Here is a 15,818-nt window from a genome sequence, read left to right as displayed (position 1 = left end):
TCCTTCACCAAATATGATACCAAAAGATTATAAAATATGGGTTATAGACATTAAAGATTGTTTTTACAGCATTCCCATTCATCCTCTGGATCGGCAGAGATTTGCTTTCTCCATACCTTCCATTAATTTGCAGGAACCCTATATGAGGTATCAATGGAAAGTACTGCCACAAGGTATGAAGAATAGTCCTACACTGTGCCAATGGTATGTGCATAAAGTACTTCAACCCATGAGAGAGAAATATAAGGAGGCCATAATAATACATTACATGGATGATATTTTGGCAGCACATAGAGATGGTGAACTGCTAGAAAAAATGTTACAGGAAGGGATACAAACTCTTAGCAAGCATGGGCTACAGGTAGCACCAGAAAAAATACAGAAGGCACTACCAATTGATTACTTAGGGTATAAGTTATCAGACAGAGAGATTCAAGTTAAGTTTCCAAATTTTGATATACAAAAGGTCAAAACTCTGAATGGTTTCCAAAAACTGATAGGAGAGATTCAGTGGTGCAGGCCAAGGCTTGGTATCTACCTCTGCATTAGCACCACTATATGAATTATTGAAAGGCTCTCCTGACCTTAATTCAAGTAGGGATTGGACCCCTGAAGCTCTTAAATGTATTAAGAATATTCAAAATACTCTCATACAACAAACCACTCAAAGATATGACAGGGGAGAGAAAATAAATTTAACTATATTTTTCACTCCAAATTTACCAACTGGGGTTTTACATCAGGAATTAGGAATCCTTGAGTGGATTCATTTACCACAGGTAAAGAACAGAACATGTTCTCCTTACACAAACCTAGTGGCTAAGGTGATTTGGAAAGGCATACAGAGAGCACAAGCTCTTAGTGGGATGGATCCTGCAAGTATTTTTACTTCTTATACCTCTCAACAATTGGAAAAATGTTTTATGGAAGATGCAGATTGGCAAATTATAATTGGACAGGATTATCATTATGGCAATCCTGTGCCATTTGCTGATCAACTCACTGCATGGCCATGGTCTTGGTCAGACAAGCATTCTGAGTCGCCTGTAGTAGGAATCAATGTTTTTACAGATGCCACAAAACATCAACGAGCATCTTTATACATACCATCTGAAAAGAGGTGACAAGTGTTTGAGACATCATTTACCTCTACTCAACAAAATGAACTGTTTGCTGTGCTTCAAGCTCTTATAATTGATGTCCCTATTAATATTATCACAGATAGTAAGTATGTATCAGGGTTAATACCCAATTTAGAGACTGCCTATATTCCTACACGTCAGGATTCTATCACACATCTTACTTTAGAAGCACAAAAGGCTGAGGTAGATTTAATAAATTCCATGTTTTACATATTCGATCACATTCTAATTTACCAGGCCCCTTGACTGAAGGCAATGCAATTGCTGATGAAGCCTTGCAAGTTTTTCATGCGGAGTCATCTCCAATATTAGCTCATTCTAAATTTCATTTGTCTGCACGATCTCTTAGACATTTATTTGGCATAACAAAAAGGGAAGCAAGGCAGATTGTAAAGGCGTGCACCCAATGTGCTCCGTTTCTCCCACCACCACCTATACACCCAAAAAATCCTATAGGTGACTGCCCAAATGATATTTGGCAGATGGATGTCACTCACTATTCATCATTTGGACATTCTCAATATATACATGTATGTGTAGATACTTTTTCAGGCTTTCTTATGGCAACTGCTCGCTGCGGTGAAGCAGTCAAAGATGTGACAACTCACTTGCTAGCATGTTTTGCTAATCATGGAGTGCCAAAATGTTTAAAAACAGATAATGGCCCAGCCTATATGTCAGCTGCATTTAAAAAATTCTGCTATGAATTTTCCATCTATCATGTTACTGGCATTCCTTATAACCCTACAGGTCAAGCCATTGTTGAAAGGGCAAATCGTTCCCTCAAGGTTTACTTGCAAAAACAAAAAGGGGGAATTACACAAGGCCCTCAGGCATCTCTCAATTTACTTCACTTCTAGAAAAAACACAAATAGAGAATGAAGGAAAACAGGCCATGTGGCGTGATGCAGAAGGACTATGGCATGGTCCAGGAAAAATAATCATATGGGGAAAGGGTTACGCTTATGTTTCCACAGGAAAAGAGAAAGAACAGTGGGTACCAGTACACCGGCTTTGGCTGATAGAAGAGAGAGACAACGAGAAGAAAATCACAGGGCAAGAGACCGAGAGCAGCAAAGTGGAGAAAGAAGCTGGAAGAACAAATAAGTCTTTGTCTTCAAAATGAGGAAGTTGATTCTGTTTCTCTTAGTGACTCTTGGGGTCGGAGAAAGTCCAACTCCGACCCAGGAGACAAGTGGGGATGCACATCACTGGGCGTTCATCCCGAATCCTCCGTGGGTGAGGGCCATAAGATGGGGTGAAAAGATACCAACACTAGTATTACATGGCAGTTTATCATGCATGTTTGGGGGCACAGGTTTTGAATCTATAGGTAAATCAAATAGTTCACAGCCAAGGATGAACTTTACTGGATTGATCGCAGGATTACCGCTCTGTCTTCAAAAGAAGGTTGTTGGACGATGGACTGGTACTACATGGGTTTTTAATAATGTAGCGGCCGATACGACATGGTGTGCAAATATAACTCTGGGACATGAGACTTTAGCTTATCGAGGGGACTCTAGACTTTTTCGCCTATGGACTTGGGTCATTGAGGGACAAGATACAGATAAAAAACGAGAAATAGGTTTGAGACATAGACCATATTGTACAAAAATGAATGGGGCACAAGACATGGGGCAAAAACGAGAAGTGATTTCTAGATCTGGACCACAACATAGCAAGAGAAATGATCCTTATGTCTCCATTTATTGTAATTATTCAGGTTTTGTATCATTTGAAGATTGTCAGTCACATCAATGTCAACAGACTGTGTTATTCTTAGAGCATTATAATGAGAGTCTTACCTCATGTCACAACCTATCGCATTTTAGGCCAGATTGCTATGTCTCAGGATATCCTAGTCCTAGATATGTTACTAACAAGGGTTCTGATACAGCAGGGATTGAACGGGTGATTGCCGCTATTGGGGGGCAGACAGTACAAAGTTTTGTAGGACCATTTATTATTGTAAGACCAAACGGTAAAATAATTACAAACCATATTAGTCTTACAGCGCGAGTGTGTTTAGGATCATCTCATGCCTTTATGTGGGATCGTGCAAGTCAGTCTACACTCGTGCCACACATGAATATGACAGGGATATTCAATTTAAATTGTCCGAATTGTTCAGTACATGAATGCATGGGGCCACAATTTGATAAAGGAAGGCTTTACATCATTGCTAGGCCAAAGTATGCACTCACAGTAGTGAGAACACAAGGATGGTATTGCACTCTGGCTGACAATATTATGTAAGTATTAGATCAAAAGATAACAAGTTTGATGCGATTCAAAAGATGTATCTCATGTGTGGTGTTAGGTATAACCTCATTAGTTGAACTAATTGTTAGTTCTACTGCTCTCGCAATGTCTGTTTCTAACACACAGAATAGTGTCCAGGAAGCAAACGCTCTTCATGATCTCATGCGCAATGTCTCAGAAGGATTTCAACGTCAGGCTCAAATGGATAAGGAATTTTACAATGCTATTCGTGCTTTACGGAAAGCAGTACTGTTCTTGGGACATGAAGTTGCATATCTAGAATTACAATCAAAGTTGCAATGTGATTATAGGTACAATACTTTTTGTCTTACTCCAAAACAATATGATGCAACTGAAATGGCATGGGAAAAGATATGGGCTCAATTACAAGGTGTAATCAGTGATAATATGACCTTAGAGCTCCAACAATTGATTCAATTGGCAGAAAATATCAATCAGGCTTCCCATGAAGACCTACTTCCACATAAAACTGCTCAAAATATCTTAGATTTTTTCCAACATGCTGATCCCTGGCACTCACTAAAAACTTGGCTAATTTCATTAGGATCAGGAGTACTAACATTGCTTATATTAGTTGCTATTACACCAATATTATTAAAATGGATATTGTTAACAATCCGTAATTCCCTCTTCTCCACTAAACATACCGTGTTGGCTATGAAAGAACAACTGTACCAAAACAAAAAGGGGGAGTTGTAACGGGACAAGTTAGAGCCGACCCCTATCCATTTCAGGACGCCACACTGAGAGCCTGCCTAGATAACCTAGGGGCTTGTCAGTAGGGGTAGAACTAGATGGATTTCAGGAGGAAGGGTCTCGTCTTTGTTTGCAACGTGGCAGTTCTTTGTCCTGGCTCCGGATGTCCAGTGGAGAAGACACCCATACAAGGAAAGGTGATAGGTGATAGGTTCAATGTGAAAGGTGATAGGTGATAGGTGATAGGTCCTACGTAAGGCTTAGGAATGTACGTAGGTTAGACTATTTATGCATGTGATTTAGATGAATAAAACGGAGTCTTCACCACCTTTGTCTCCCGCCCCATTTCATTACTCATGAGATCAAGGCCTCTTGCCAGACAAGAGCCTTGGGTCGGGGTCAGGGGTTCCCGTAAATGGTCTAGGGGACCCCAACATGTCTGTACTTAGGCCAAGGTTTATCTCTACCATGGAAGTTCTCAAGAAAAAGCCTCTCTGTCAGAGATGAGGGCATGGAGTGGGGCCCTTTCTCTGAAGCTTCCTCTAACACTTTTCTCAGATCTACTTGCTGTAGACCCTGGTCCTGTGTCCATCTGTCACCCAAGCACAGCCTGGACTTGCTTACCTTGAACTGTGTAGGTGCATTTAGCTCACACTGAATCGTATCAAGCTGTACCCGTAACTGCTCTTCATCAGCCTGGATGGCGTAACCACTCTTCCTCTGAATCTCCTGCTTAATCAGGACCTGGAACAGGAAGGGCACGTGAATGGCAAGATCTTTTTCCTCTTCTGTTGCTTCAGGTACAGAATTTTACTTCTGTGTTAAATTGAAGCAGCTTTAACTTTGCTCTTTTCCTTTATTATAAAAAAAAGTCACTGGGATGGGCAAGGGTGGTGGAGGAGTATATTTAAAAATGATTCACATAAAAACCAAAGGCATCAATAAAACTTGGAAAATAAAAGCAGCTTTAATGTTAGACTATCTCAAATCCAATTCAACTTCACTTAATCAAAATCTGAATTATCCTGAACAATATTTGGAAAAGTTGTCACACTTGAATAAGATCTTATTCAACTTAGGTACATAAATGGCCAGCACATTTAGAATCAATAGTTTATCCAGCCTAGTGTTAATTCTTAGCCGGGGCACTTCAAGTTCAATGCCGCAGACCACCAGATTAAGCTCTAAAGGTTCCAACTTCTTCATGCCTCATTTTAGATTTATCTGTGACCTGATCTAGATTTAAAAGCCAAAGGATTGAACAGGCTCCCCAGACAGCCCTCTCATGTTGCTGATGAGGAACCTCAGAGCCTACGGAGGTGAAGTGATTTTCCCAAGTCCCAATCAGTGGCAGAGGCAGGATCTGCAGCCAGGTTCTTTGACTATAACAACAACAGCAGTGGCTTATGCTTATAAATAGCACTGCAGAGTATGCAAAACACTGGACATTCATTGTCTCATCTGATCTTTATAGCAATCCTGGGAGGTGGGTATGATCTCTATTTTATAGCAAAGGAAACTGAGTCTAAAAAAAGTTAAAGTGATTTCCTTGCCCAGGGTCACACAGTTATTAAGTGTCTAAGGCTGAATTTGAACCTGCTCTTTACAATTCCAAGTCCAACACTCTAACCACTTTCTTACGCCACTGCTAACATGGTTGTGCATGTGTAGACATTTTATCTCTCAGGCTGATAAATATGTATGTTTCACATAATAAAAGTCTACAAACATTCATTCAAAATAGTTACCTAATATGTGACGTAGGAATTTTTATTTGTCCTAAAACTACCTTCAAGTTTTAAGGGGTGATCCCAATTCTAATAACCTAGAATTTAGTGGGTTTTTTTTAAAAAGTCCAAGTTCATCTTTATTGCTTTACAGTTACAAGAATAAGAACATCTTAAAGCTGAATTTAGATCACAATCCTACTCATTGCCTGGGTGATGGCTGACCTCTAACTCTCTGGCCTTGAGCAGGCCTTAGATAAGAAGACCATTCAAGTCTCTGAGAGTTCTGACTACTGTGACCCCACAAGCCACCAGAGTTCAGATGGCACTCACTAAGTGCCAGGTCATGGCCTAAGTCTCCAGAAGGACTAAGACTGTCCTTTGCTGGGAGCTAAGTTTCTAAGACAAAAGCAAAGGAGAAACAAACACGTAAGAAGAGAAAAACCAGAAAATGAGAAGAGTTAACAAAAGAAAAAGAAAGAAGCGAGCAGAGCTCGAGCTGCTGCCACCATCACTATCTACTCCTGGTGACAGGCTTCTATGGCACAGATGGAACGCATGCCTGACTGTGACCAAGCTTTATGAGTCTTCCCCTTTCTATAAAATGAAAAACACAGCAAATGTTATTAAAAGGGCACAGACAAACCTTTCAGATATGTCTAGTTGGAATAGGCCTTTTCCATTTTTAAGGGAAAATGGATCCTACAAGAAAAGGACATGAGACCAGCTTTTTAATCAGATAATTGGGTTACAGCAGCCCTGAAAGTAACGCCTTGTTCCTACCTGCAAGGTCCTATGGGAAAGTTCCATGAGTTTCCTCTTGTACTGTGTTATTTTAGCCAGAGTGGTGGTCTGATTCTTCTGTAACTCACTGATATCTTCAGATATAATCTACAAATAAAAAAAAGTACAATTATTACAATGGTCTTTTGACTCACTTTTAAATGGTTAACACACACCACAGTAGTGCTGGACACTACAATTTAGTAGATACCGAAGTACAAGTCTAACAAGTGAGATCATCGAGGTTCACCTGACCCCTGATCACTCCAAGGAAAAAGAGGTACTATGGAGATAGGGGTGCATTAAACTCGTGAAGAAGGCTAGGTCATTTTTATAGAACCATGTCACCATCCAGCCTGTGGACAACATGAGGTTAGACGTGTGCCACAGTCTCATCATAGCGACAAAGAACAAGCCTCAGCAGTTAAGAGCGTGCACTACCCTTCCTTCATGGGGGTGGCCTGAGGGGGATTCTGTATAAATGTGCTCTCAGAATTGACACATCTGTTGGTTGGTTTGGCTGAACTTCTTTTTCACTCTTTTTTAAAATCTTTGATAGGAAATCCAGAATCATACCAAATTAGAAACTCAGGAGCTGCCTTTGTAAGTCATCATAATAGATACATACCAGAAGTAGTGTCTTCCTTCCCACCAGAAGCCTGTGGTAGGCCCACCGAACTCAACACCAACAACCAAGAACCTTGAGAGGTTCAGAGAGGGGAGGCTGACCTTGCAGATTTAGGGCACCCTCCCCACTACCAACTTGAGTCCATGGAGAAGAACAATTATCTTCAGCAAGCATCTTAATAACCTGCAGGCAGAACCATGAAATGGGGCTGCCATTCTGGAAAATGCACTTTAAAAAAGCAATTAGAATTTGACCCTGAGGTCAAAGTAAGGGGAAAAGTCCTATACGCACCAAAATCTTTACACATGTACTTCTGGTGGTAGCAACAAACTTAAATGCCTGCGCATTGGGACTAAAGAGATTACAGTGTGCACTGCATAACTAAGATGCAAAGAGGGAGAATTCAGAGAAACACAGGAAGATAGGCTCGAGCTGTGGGAATCCTAGTAGGCAAAACCAGGAAACAACGAAACATCGAAGTGAAGAAAACACCCTATGGTTCTAGGGCCCAGTGAGGGGGACACTCCACTGGTGATACAGGGTTCTCAGCTTGGGTGAACTTTTGTTCTTTGTCCCTGTCACAAAGAAAGGCTCCCTGCACAGAGGAGGAAGAAGGGATCTATCTGGAAATGAATGTGATGGGAAAATTTTTTAAAGCATCAATAAAAAAGAAGCTACAGGGAGGCAGGTATCAGTTTACTATAAAGACCTCCAACACATCTGTCCCACAACAACACAGGCTCCTCAGGGAAGCAAAGACCTCCCCATAACATTCTGGCCAGTCCCTAGGTGACTGTGTGTCAGTTACTAGAGAGGGGGCTCCTCTCTCAGTGGGACGTTGGACTGGATGCGCCTCTAAGGCCTGTTTCATCTCCAAGTCTCTGCGATTCTAGTATATAAGGGAAGTAAAACATTCTGAAGCAGATTTAAACATGAAAAATTATTTTCAAAATTTTCCTTGTTCTTCATTAATCCTATCACAAGTAACACTCATTACAACACTACAAAAAGAACAGACTAACAATTTTAATACGCTGGAGTTTCATGATGAAACATGCATTATCTTGTTGGTGTTAGAAGTGACCAACTAATTAAGCTGCTTCCATTGTTACAATCATTGGCATTTATGGGATCACACATCCAGCTGTTTTATACTTCAAAGCATTTCCATAAGTCAAAGAAACACCAATTTAATCTTTTTTTAAATAATCTGATAATTATTTATATAAAATAATTTGGTAATTTCATGTTCTTGCAATGCCTGTGTGTTACAAAGGAGGCAAAGGTGAAGAGCCACAATTACTAAGTGTTAATCCCCAGTCTGATCTGGCTGAGACTTTCTGCCTTCCCAAGGCATGGTCGGACGCACACTATGACAGGAATCCCATCTCTCTACTACTTCATGGCACCACTCCCAGTCCCAGGGGATGAAAACCTGAATGCTCACATCTAATCTGGTCTGATGCTGCTTTGTCATCTGATCCTGGACCTTCAGTCTTCGCAGAAGTTCTTTGAAGCCCACCATCGGCACAGGAATCAGCCTACAGAAACGAGGTGCTGAATTTCCATACAGACATTTACAAATGACTGACACTGTAAAAGTCTTTACTAGATAACGTGACATTTGCCATCAAAATCTCACAGCTAATAAAACTGCTGATTTCACTTGGAGCTTCAAAGTGTGCTGATTGGAATCTGTGACTTCATTGCTGTGGGGAACCTCTGGTGAGGAAAATCCCTTTACCAAGAACAATCAACAACCATTGGCCTTGGACAGCGAAGCTCCCTGGAGTGCTTAGTAGAGGCCACAGTATCAGACATGGGACTTGAACTCTGGTCTCCCAGATTCAAAGGCCAACTCTGACCACTGATTTTATCAGAACAAAAGAATTTCAGAGAGGTCAGGGACCTTGGTCCAACAACATTTTACTTACCCAAGGTCACCCCATTAGTCAGTGGCAGCTCTGGGATTAGAGCCTGGATTTCCTAACTCCAAGTCTGACACCTCCTGAGCTCCAAAACTCAAACATTAATGAGAATAAATGTTACTAAACCCACTGAAAATAAATTCCACTCGTTAACATGTTCTTGTACTCTATCCTGCTTCCTAAGTAGCAAGCAATATTAATATTATCAAATTAATTACTACATCAAGAAAGACTCACTTTTCAGAATCAGGGTTGTCCACTTTGGCTTGTTCCCAGATAATTGGATCAACACCTACCAGAGAATGAAAAAAGGTTAAATATAAATCTTTCTGAATACATTACTTCTGACAAGTATATTACAATTTTGTCCAAATATATAAATACACAAATTCCCTATTTGTCAATGGACCATAATTATACAACAGAAATATGGTGATGTATTTTTTTAAAAAAAACAGCATAATGGGAAAATAAAGAAAAAATTGATTGTAAAAGGCATTTTTATTTTTCTTTGTCATAAAGGATCACTAGGAAGCCGTATTAAAATTCATAATTCACCATGAAATTCATCACAACACAATACAATGCATAAGAATTCAAAATGGCAGAAGAGTTTGACTATTTCTGTGGCAAAAGTTGTAAGTTTGGGGGTAAAATATTAGCAACGACAGTTTTAGAGAATAAACTCAGGAAAAATGCAAAAGGCAGGCAGACAAGTGATGAGCCAATCTAAGAAATGCCAAATTTTTAACTAATTATAGTGAAAAGCATTTCCTCTTTTAGGGAATTCACTTCTAAGAACTATAACTAGGCAAGGTGGGTAGGAAGGGGCACGCTAGATGTGAAGTGAAGGAACACAAAAAAGGGGTCAATTTAATTTTTCTTTACAAGTACACATTTGTTGGTTAACAGTATCTTGGGTTTTTTTTTTCAATTACATGTAAATGTAGTTTTTAACATTCATTTTTTCCAAGATTTTGAGCTTCATATTTTTCTCCCTCCCTTCCTCCATCTCCATCCCCTCCCCAAGATAGCAAGCAAACTGATGGCAGTTATACAAGCAAATATATGCTTTTAATGCCAGAAAATTCCACTCTCTGTTGCACAGAGGCCTTAGCATAGCTTAGCACATACCTTATCTAAAAGTGCAGTGAGCCTTCAAAGGATGGTACCATTGCCACGGGCTCACAGATGCCCTGCCCTGGTTCTGCTTGCGGTATTCTCTCTAGAATTGGCCTCCCTGAGGTTGGAAGAGATTTCAGAGATCCTCTCGTCCAACCTTTTACCTGAAGCACAAAATCTGTCTACAAAATCCCTAACCAGTAAATCATTCATCTCTGGATTAAATACCTTCAGAATGATAATGGAACCTTCTGGAATAAGTCCATCAATCTTTGTGGACAGTGCTGAAAATTCATCATCTATAGTTTCTAAACATCAGTCCCATTTCCATGCTCTGGGGCCAAGCAGAATTACTAACTAATCTTTCTTCTATAGAACAGCAGCATCCAAATAACTGAAGAAAGAGCTCCAGATTACCAGAAATAATCCTTTCCACAACCCTCTGATAACAAACATCAGGTAAGGGACAAACAGTGCTCAGTGGACAGAGTTGGGCTCAAATGCCGCCTCAGACACTTAACAGCTGTGTGGGCCTGGGCACATCACTTGACCCTGTTTGCCTCAGTTTCCTCATGTGCAAAGTAAGTTCAAAAGCAATGGCAAACCCCTCCAAGAAAACCCCAAATGGGGTCAGACTCAGCCACAACTAACACCAAGGGGCATGCTGCCAGAAGTATTTAAACAGCGGGATGGGAGAGATCCAGCAGAGGACAAGTTGAAAACGGATTCCCTGTGGATCCCAAGGTCCTCCACATGCTCCTCTTTTCTGACGCTGTACTGACTACATAAAGCTCCAGATCTCTGCAGAGTCCTCTCAGAATGAGAGGAATCTGGCCTAACCATACACACAGGAAAGTCCAAGTGGATGGAGAATAGCTACTGTCCAGATTTCAACAAGCATTTGGATGGACACCCTATGGAGCTTCAGAGGCTCTAACCCTAAATGCCTCCCACTTCAACTCTAACCGTCCAACTCCATGCATGTCTAGTACAAAAAGTGCAAAAGAAAGAAAGATGGGCTGCTTTCAGGAAATTGTAAAGCTCCTTGATTTGACCTCAAGCTTCCTATGAAAGTACAAGCCTATCTTTTTAATACTAATAGTATTTGCTATATGGCAACAAGGCATGAAATACAGTTGTCTCCAAAGAATTAAAAATATTTTATCACAGAGGGTAATGGAAAGGCACATGGTGGGTGTGAGCAAGGTATACCATGTATTCAAAGAAGAACTCCAAAGAACAAGAGTATAAGAGTCATCGTGGAAATGGCTAGCAGAAAGAGAGGGGCTAGTCATGTGGACAGAACGATGGATGACAGATGTCCATCCAAAGTGTTCCACTGGTGCCTCAAATGTCAGTAGACAGCAAGGAAAATCTCCAGCCCGTTAGATGGATCCCTCTGTGGCTAACATATGGGAGGACAGGTACTAGATTCACACAAGAATGATAGGCATGGATGGGCTGTGATCTGCAACATGGAGGCAGGTCCTGATGTGATGCAACCACACCTCTAAGGATCAAGAGGCCTCTCGCACTCATTTCCCTACATCCTCTCTCCAGGAGAAATAGCACAAGTTCTTTCAACCAGACTTCCTTCTCAGTGCTGGCTGCCCTCCCCTACACATGCTCTGGTTTGCTGATGTCAAGAAAAGGTAATATTCTTTTCACTCCATTAATGAAAGGAAGAGCCTGGAGGATATGAAAGGGAATGGTGGGTTAGCCTAGATAAGGTAGGAGGAAAGAATGGGTGAGGAAAGGCAAACCCAAACTCTTGATATCACTCCTTTTCATATTCTCTAGATCCCTGCTCCATTCTCATCCCCCCTCACATCATCAATCTCTCTCCTTGGCACTGGCTCACACTCTTCCTACAAAGATGTTTTGGTATCCCATTCTAAAATAAATTTCACTTGATCACACCATGCCATCCCAGCGCTCCTCACTCTCACTTCCAGACCTCCAGAAAGAATAGTTTACAATGGCTTCCTTCACTTTGTCACTACCCTCACCCTTTGTAATTCCCATCACTTAGTTATTTCAAAGGTAATCAATGATGATTACATTCATGTTTTCTATCTGCATCCCCTCTAACCTTTTCCTAGAATTTGACACAGCTGATCAACTCAACACTCCTGGTGGCTTCAGTGCCCTGTTGAAGTTCCTAGATCTAAATCTGACCCTATCATCCTTTCTCCCCTTCCTCAAGTATATTTCCTATTTCTGTTAATGGCACCTTTATTTTCCCAGTCATCTGGGCTTGAAACACTGGAGTCGTTTATATGATCACTTATTAATGGGGCATTAATTCCACCATCCTTTATATCCTTCTCTGCCTTTCTATCCTCATGGCCACTGATCCTTGTTCCTTAGAGTCTGAACTATCTGCAAGAGCCTCGCTGGTCCCTCCGTTCCTTTACACACACACAACTGCCAGAATAACCTCTCTATCATACAGCTACAGACAAATGGCTCTGATGTTCCAAGGACCCCCAATGGCCTCCAGCTGCCTGCTGCCTAACATTCAACTCTCCACTTGGATTTTCAGACCCTCTGTAATTACCTGGGTCCAACCTACCTTTCCAGACTTCTATGCCATTACCTCCTTTATTCCCCCAATGGCTCAGCCAAAACAGCTTTACCTAGATACCCCGAATCCCGTGCCGTCACGGCAGCCCTCACAATATCTCACCCACCTCAAACGTTGCAGCCCTTTCTCAAACTCTGCCAACTAAACTGGAATGCCACCTTCTCCGTGAAATCTTCCATGATATTCCAGACAGAAGTGATCTTTCAACTCTTTTTAATTTTCTTAACATTTTCCTGTGTACTTTCACCTTCAACTTTCATATTTATTTGTAAACGTATCTTGTTATCTCCAGACCACCCCGTGTTCTCCCATGCTTCCCCAAGACTAAATCCTTAAGTCAAGTGTTGTGTCTTATTCATCTCTGCATCCACATGAAGACTTAGCACGATGCTTGCTAACACACAGTAGGGAATTCTACTTCTGTGACTGTTTATTAACTGAACGTTTCAATTAGCCAGAATGGACGTGTTTGGTAGAAAACACCCACTTCTGTTGCTTTTAACTTTTATTATAAATGTAACACAAACTACTGAGTTAATGGTTATTAACTAGTTAATAATATTATGTCAATTTTGTGTAATTGAGACAGCAAAGTAAATGTCAACTCTTTAAATTTCTTGATTAAATTCAGAAACATTAAAACCTGTAATGGCCACAGTAGTCTGAGTTTTTAAACACCCCCCTAAAAAACCTTATGCCGAGACAAAAACATCACAGGTGACCTTCAGCATTTCTGCAGAAAAACATCTCTGCAGATTCTCGTTTAGTGTAGAGATCAAATCTTAAACTCTGCAGTACATACCAGCAGGAGGATTCTGCAAAAGCTGCTTGATCTGTGCGGGGGAGAGTTCTGTTCTGGTCATGGAAAGGGTAACTCCAAGCTGCTGTAATGAAGTTTTTATATTCGCTTGTTCAAAATGGGCATGTAGTGTTGTAGCTGGAACCCGTCTTGATGTGCCATTTGGAGAACGTTCAACAACATATATGACAACTTCTGTCCTGAAAAAAAAATTTCAGATAATAAGATATCAAGCTTGTATCTTCCAGAAACAGATACAAATACAAATACCAGATTTCAGAAAAGGATATGGAGTAGTTAGTATCAAAAATGACTGCTGTGGTACAGAATATTAGGCTTTTTTTTAAACCTTAAATAAGAAAACTTTAACTTCCCATTGTGGTATCAAAATTATATAGTTACCTTTGAAATTTTATGAACGGCATGAAAAGTCCTTTATTAAAACCTTCCAACTTTTGACAGTGTCATAATCAATCAATAATTATTAATTAAGCATCCAGGAGTGGGAGATATAACAAATGAAAATAATCTCTATTCAAGGAACTTATATTCTAATGGAGGAGACAAGTAAATATAAGTATAGGATAAATGTGAAGTTAATTAAAGGAAAGGCACTATTCAACTAGAGAGAATCAAGAAAGGCTTCATGCAGAAAGTGGTATTTAAGCTGGATCTCAGAGGAGGAGAGGAAAAGCTACAAGATAGAGGTGAGGAGGTGTGAGGGACTGCCAGTGCAAAAGTGTGGAGATGGAGAGCATTGTGAGAGGACAAAGAAAAGGCCAATCAGGATGGCAGAACCAGGTAATTTACAGAGCTAACTACTAAAAACCATTTGAAATCAATGGTCATTCCCATCTTCCTTGGCTGACCCTAACACACCACCCCTTCTGCTATCCTTCCTGCCCTTACCAGACTCATCTTCCTTCTGTCCACAAATCTGATCACATTTTGCTCTTTAATGATGAACAAATAAAATTTCAGCTTCTTTGCCTGGCATCTAAGGCCCTTTATAAAGTGCCATCAGACTGCCTCTCAATCCGATCTCAGCTTACTCCTTCTGATGGTCTGGGCTCCAGGAAAAAATGCTTTCTTTACTTTTTTTCTCTATCCTCCCCCCGTTTTCCTACCTATCCTGTAAAATGCATATCAAATGGTCTCTCCCTCCTAGAAACTTTTCACAATGTCTCAGTAAAAATGACATTCACAGAGGTTGAGGTTTGGCTGGTTTGGCACTTTCTAATGTACTTACTGGCAGTCAACTTTACTGAGTATATCTGACATCTCTCCAAGATGCATGAAGACTGACTGAGGTGTGCTATGTGTAAACTTCATTCCTTCCCCAGCACCTAGGACAGCTCTTGGTAATCAGTAACCACTTCTATTTGCTGAATAGAAATGAAGTCAATTTAACAAAGTTTTTTATATGACCATTTAAGCTTATTATATCTTCTTGGGAACAATTCATAATTTCACCTTAAGAAACTAGACTGCAGGACAGTGCCTATTTAGGATCATGCCAAGCTGGACTCAAATCTCCCCTGATGCTTACCCTAAACAAGCCACTTTGGTTTTTTTCATCTACACAATGAAGGTGATAATACCCATAGTTCTTAGCTCATAGAGCTGTGGTAAGGCTCAATTGAGATTTAGTAAACTTTAAAACATTAATATCAGCTATTACTTATTATGACTGCACACAGAAGCAATTCTCAATTCAAGCTCCCAAAACTTTACAAAAATTTTATAACATCTAATGCACACAGTAACATGTGTTTTCTCCTCTAAGTGGATGGTTAACTGAATGCAACTAAGACCACTGGTATTAAGTAAAGAATTTCAAAACCTACAGAAAAATGAGTAAAAGCATTCCATAAACAGTTGTGGCTGTGTTTATCCATCATTCTCGAAGAGGACCATGACATCCAGAGGATGACATGACCTGCAGCTGACTTTGATTTGAGTGAGGGAGGGCTGTGTAAGGTCACCAACCTCACCTTCTCCCATAAACGGTGAACAAATATTGAAACAAAAACAAAATATTCTGTGATTTTAATGTTTCAGGAAGAAAACAGTGTATAAGGCGTGGGAACAACCTGTATGAAATTGTGATAACATAACAT

The 15,818-nt window shown here is 40.4% G+C and overlaps 1 protein-coding gene across 5 annotated transcripts in view; it reads right to left on the bottom strand.

Moving 5' to 3' along the window:
• The window catches only part of NUP54 (nucleoporin 54), a 29,436-nt gene that overhangs the window by 5,967 nt on the left and 7,651 nt on the right, over positions 1 to 15,818 (bottom strand). For 4 of the 5 annotated variants that reach the window (XM_072624096.1, XM_072624098.1, XM_072624093.1 and 1 more), the window contains 5 exons: positions 13,702 to 13,898; positions 9,428 to 9,482; positions 8,710 to 8,803; positions 6,635 to 6,742; positions 4,749 to 4,868 (listed from right to left, as the gene is read on the bottom strand). In XM_072624096.1, the coding sequence (XP_072480197.1) occupies positions 4,749 to 4,868; positions 6,635 to 6,742; positions 8,710 to 8,803; positions 9,428 to 9,482; positions 13,702 to 13,898 (574 nt within the window). Of the gene's footprint in view, positions 1 to 2,799; positions 3,684 to 4,748; positions 4,869 to 6,634; positions 6,743 to 8,709; positions 8,804 to 9,427; positions 9,483 to 13,701; positions 13,899 to 15,818 lie in introns of those variants that run through there. The other variant, XM_072624097.1, reaches the window with a different exon arrangement.

The sequence above is a fragment of the Notamacropus eugenii genome, chromosome 7 (assembly GCF_028372415.1).
Source record: "Notamacropus eugenii isolate mMacEug1 chromosome 7, mMacEug1.pri_v2, whole genome shotgun sequence".
NCBI classification, from domain to species: Eukaryota; Metazoa; Chordata; class Mammalia; order Diprotodontia; family Macropodidae; genus Notamacropus; species Notamacropus eugenii.
Note: the sequence above shows the minus strand (reverse complement) of the source record. Positions and strands in the feature narration are given on the sequence as shown.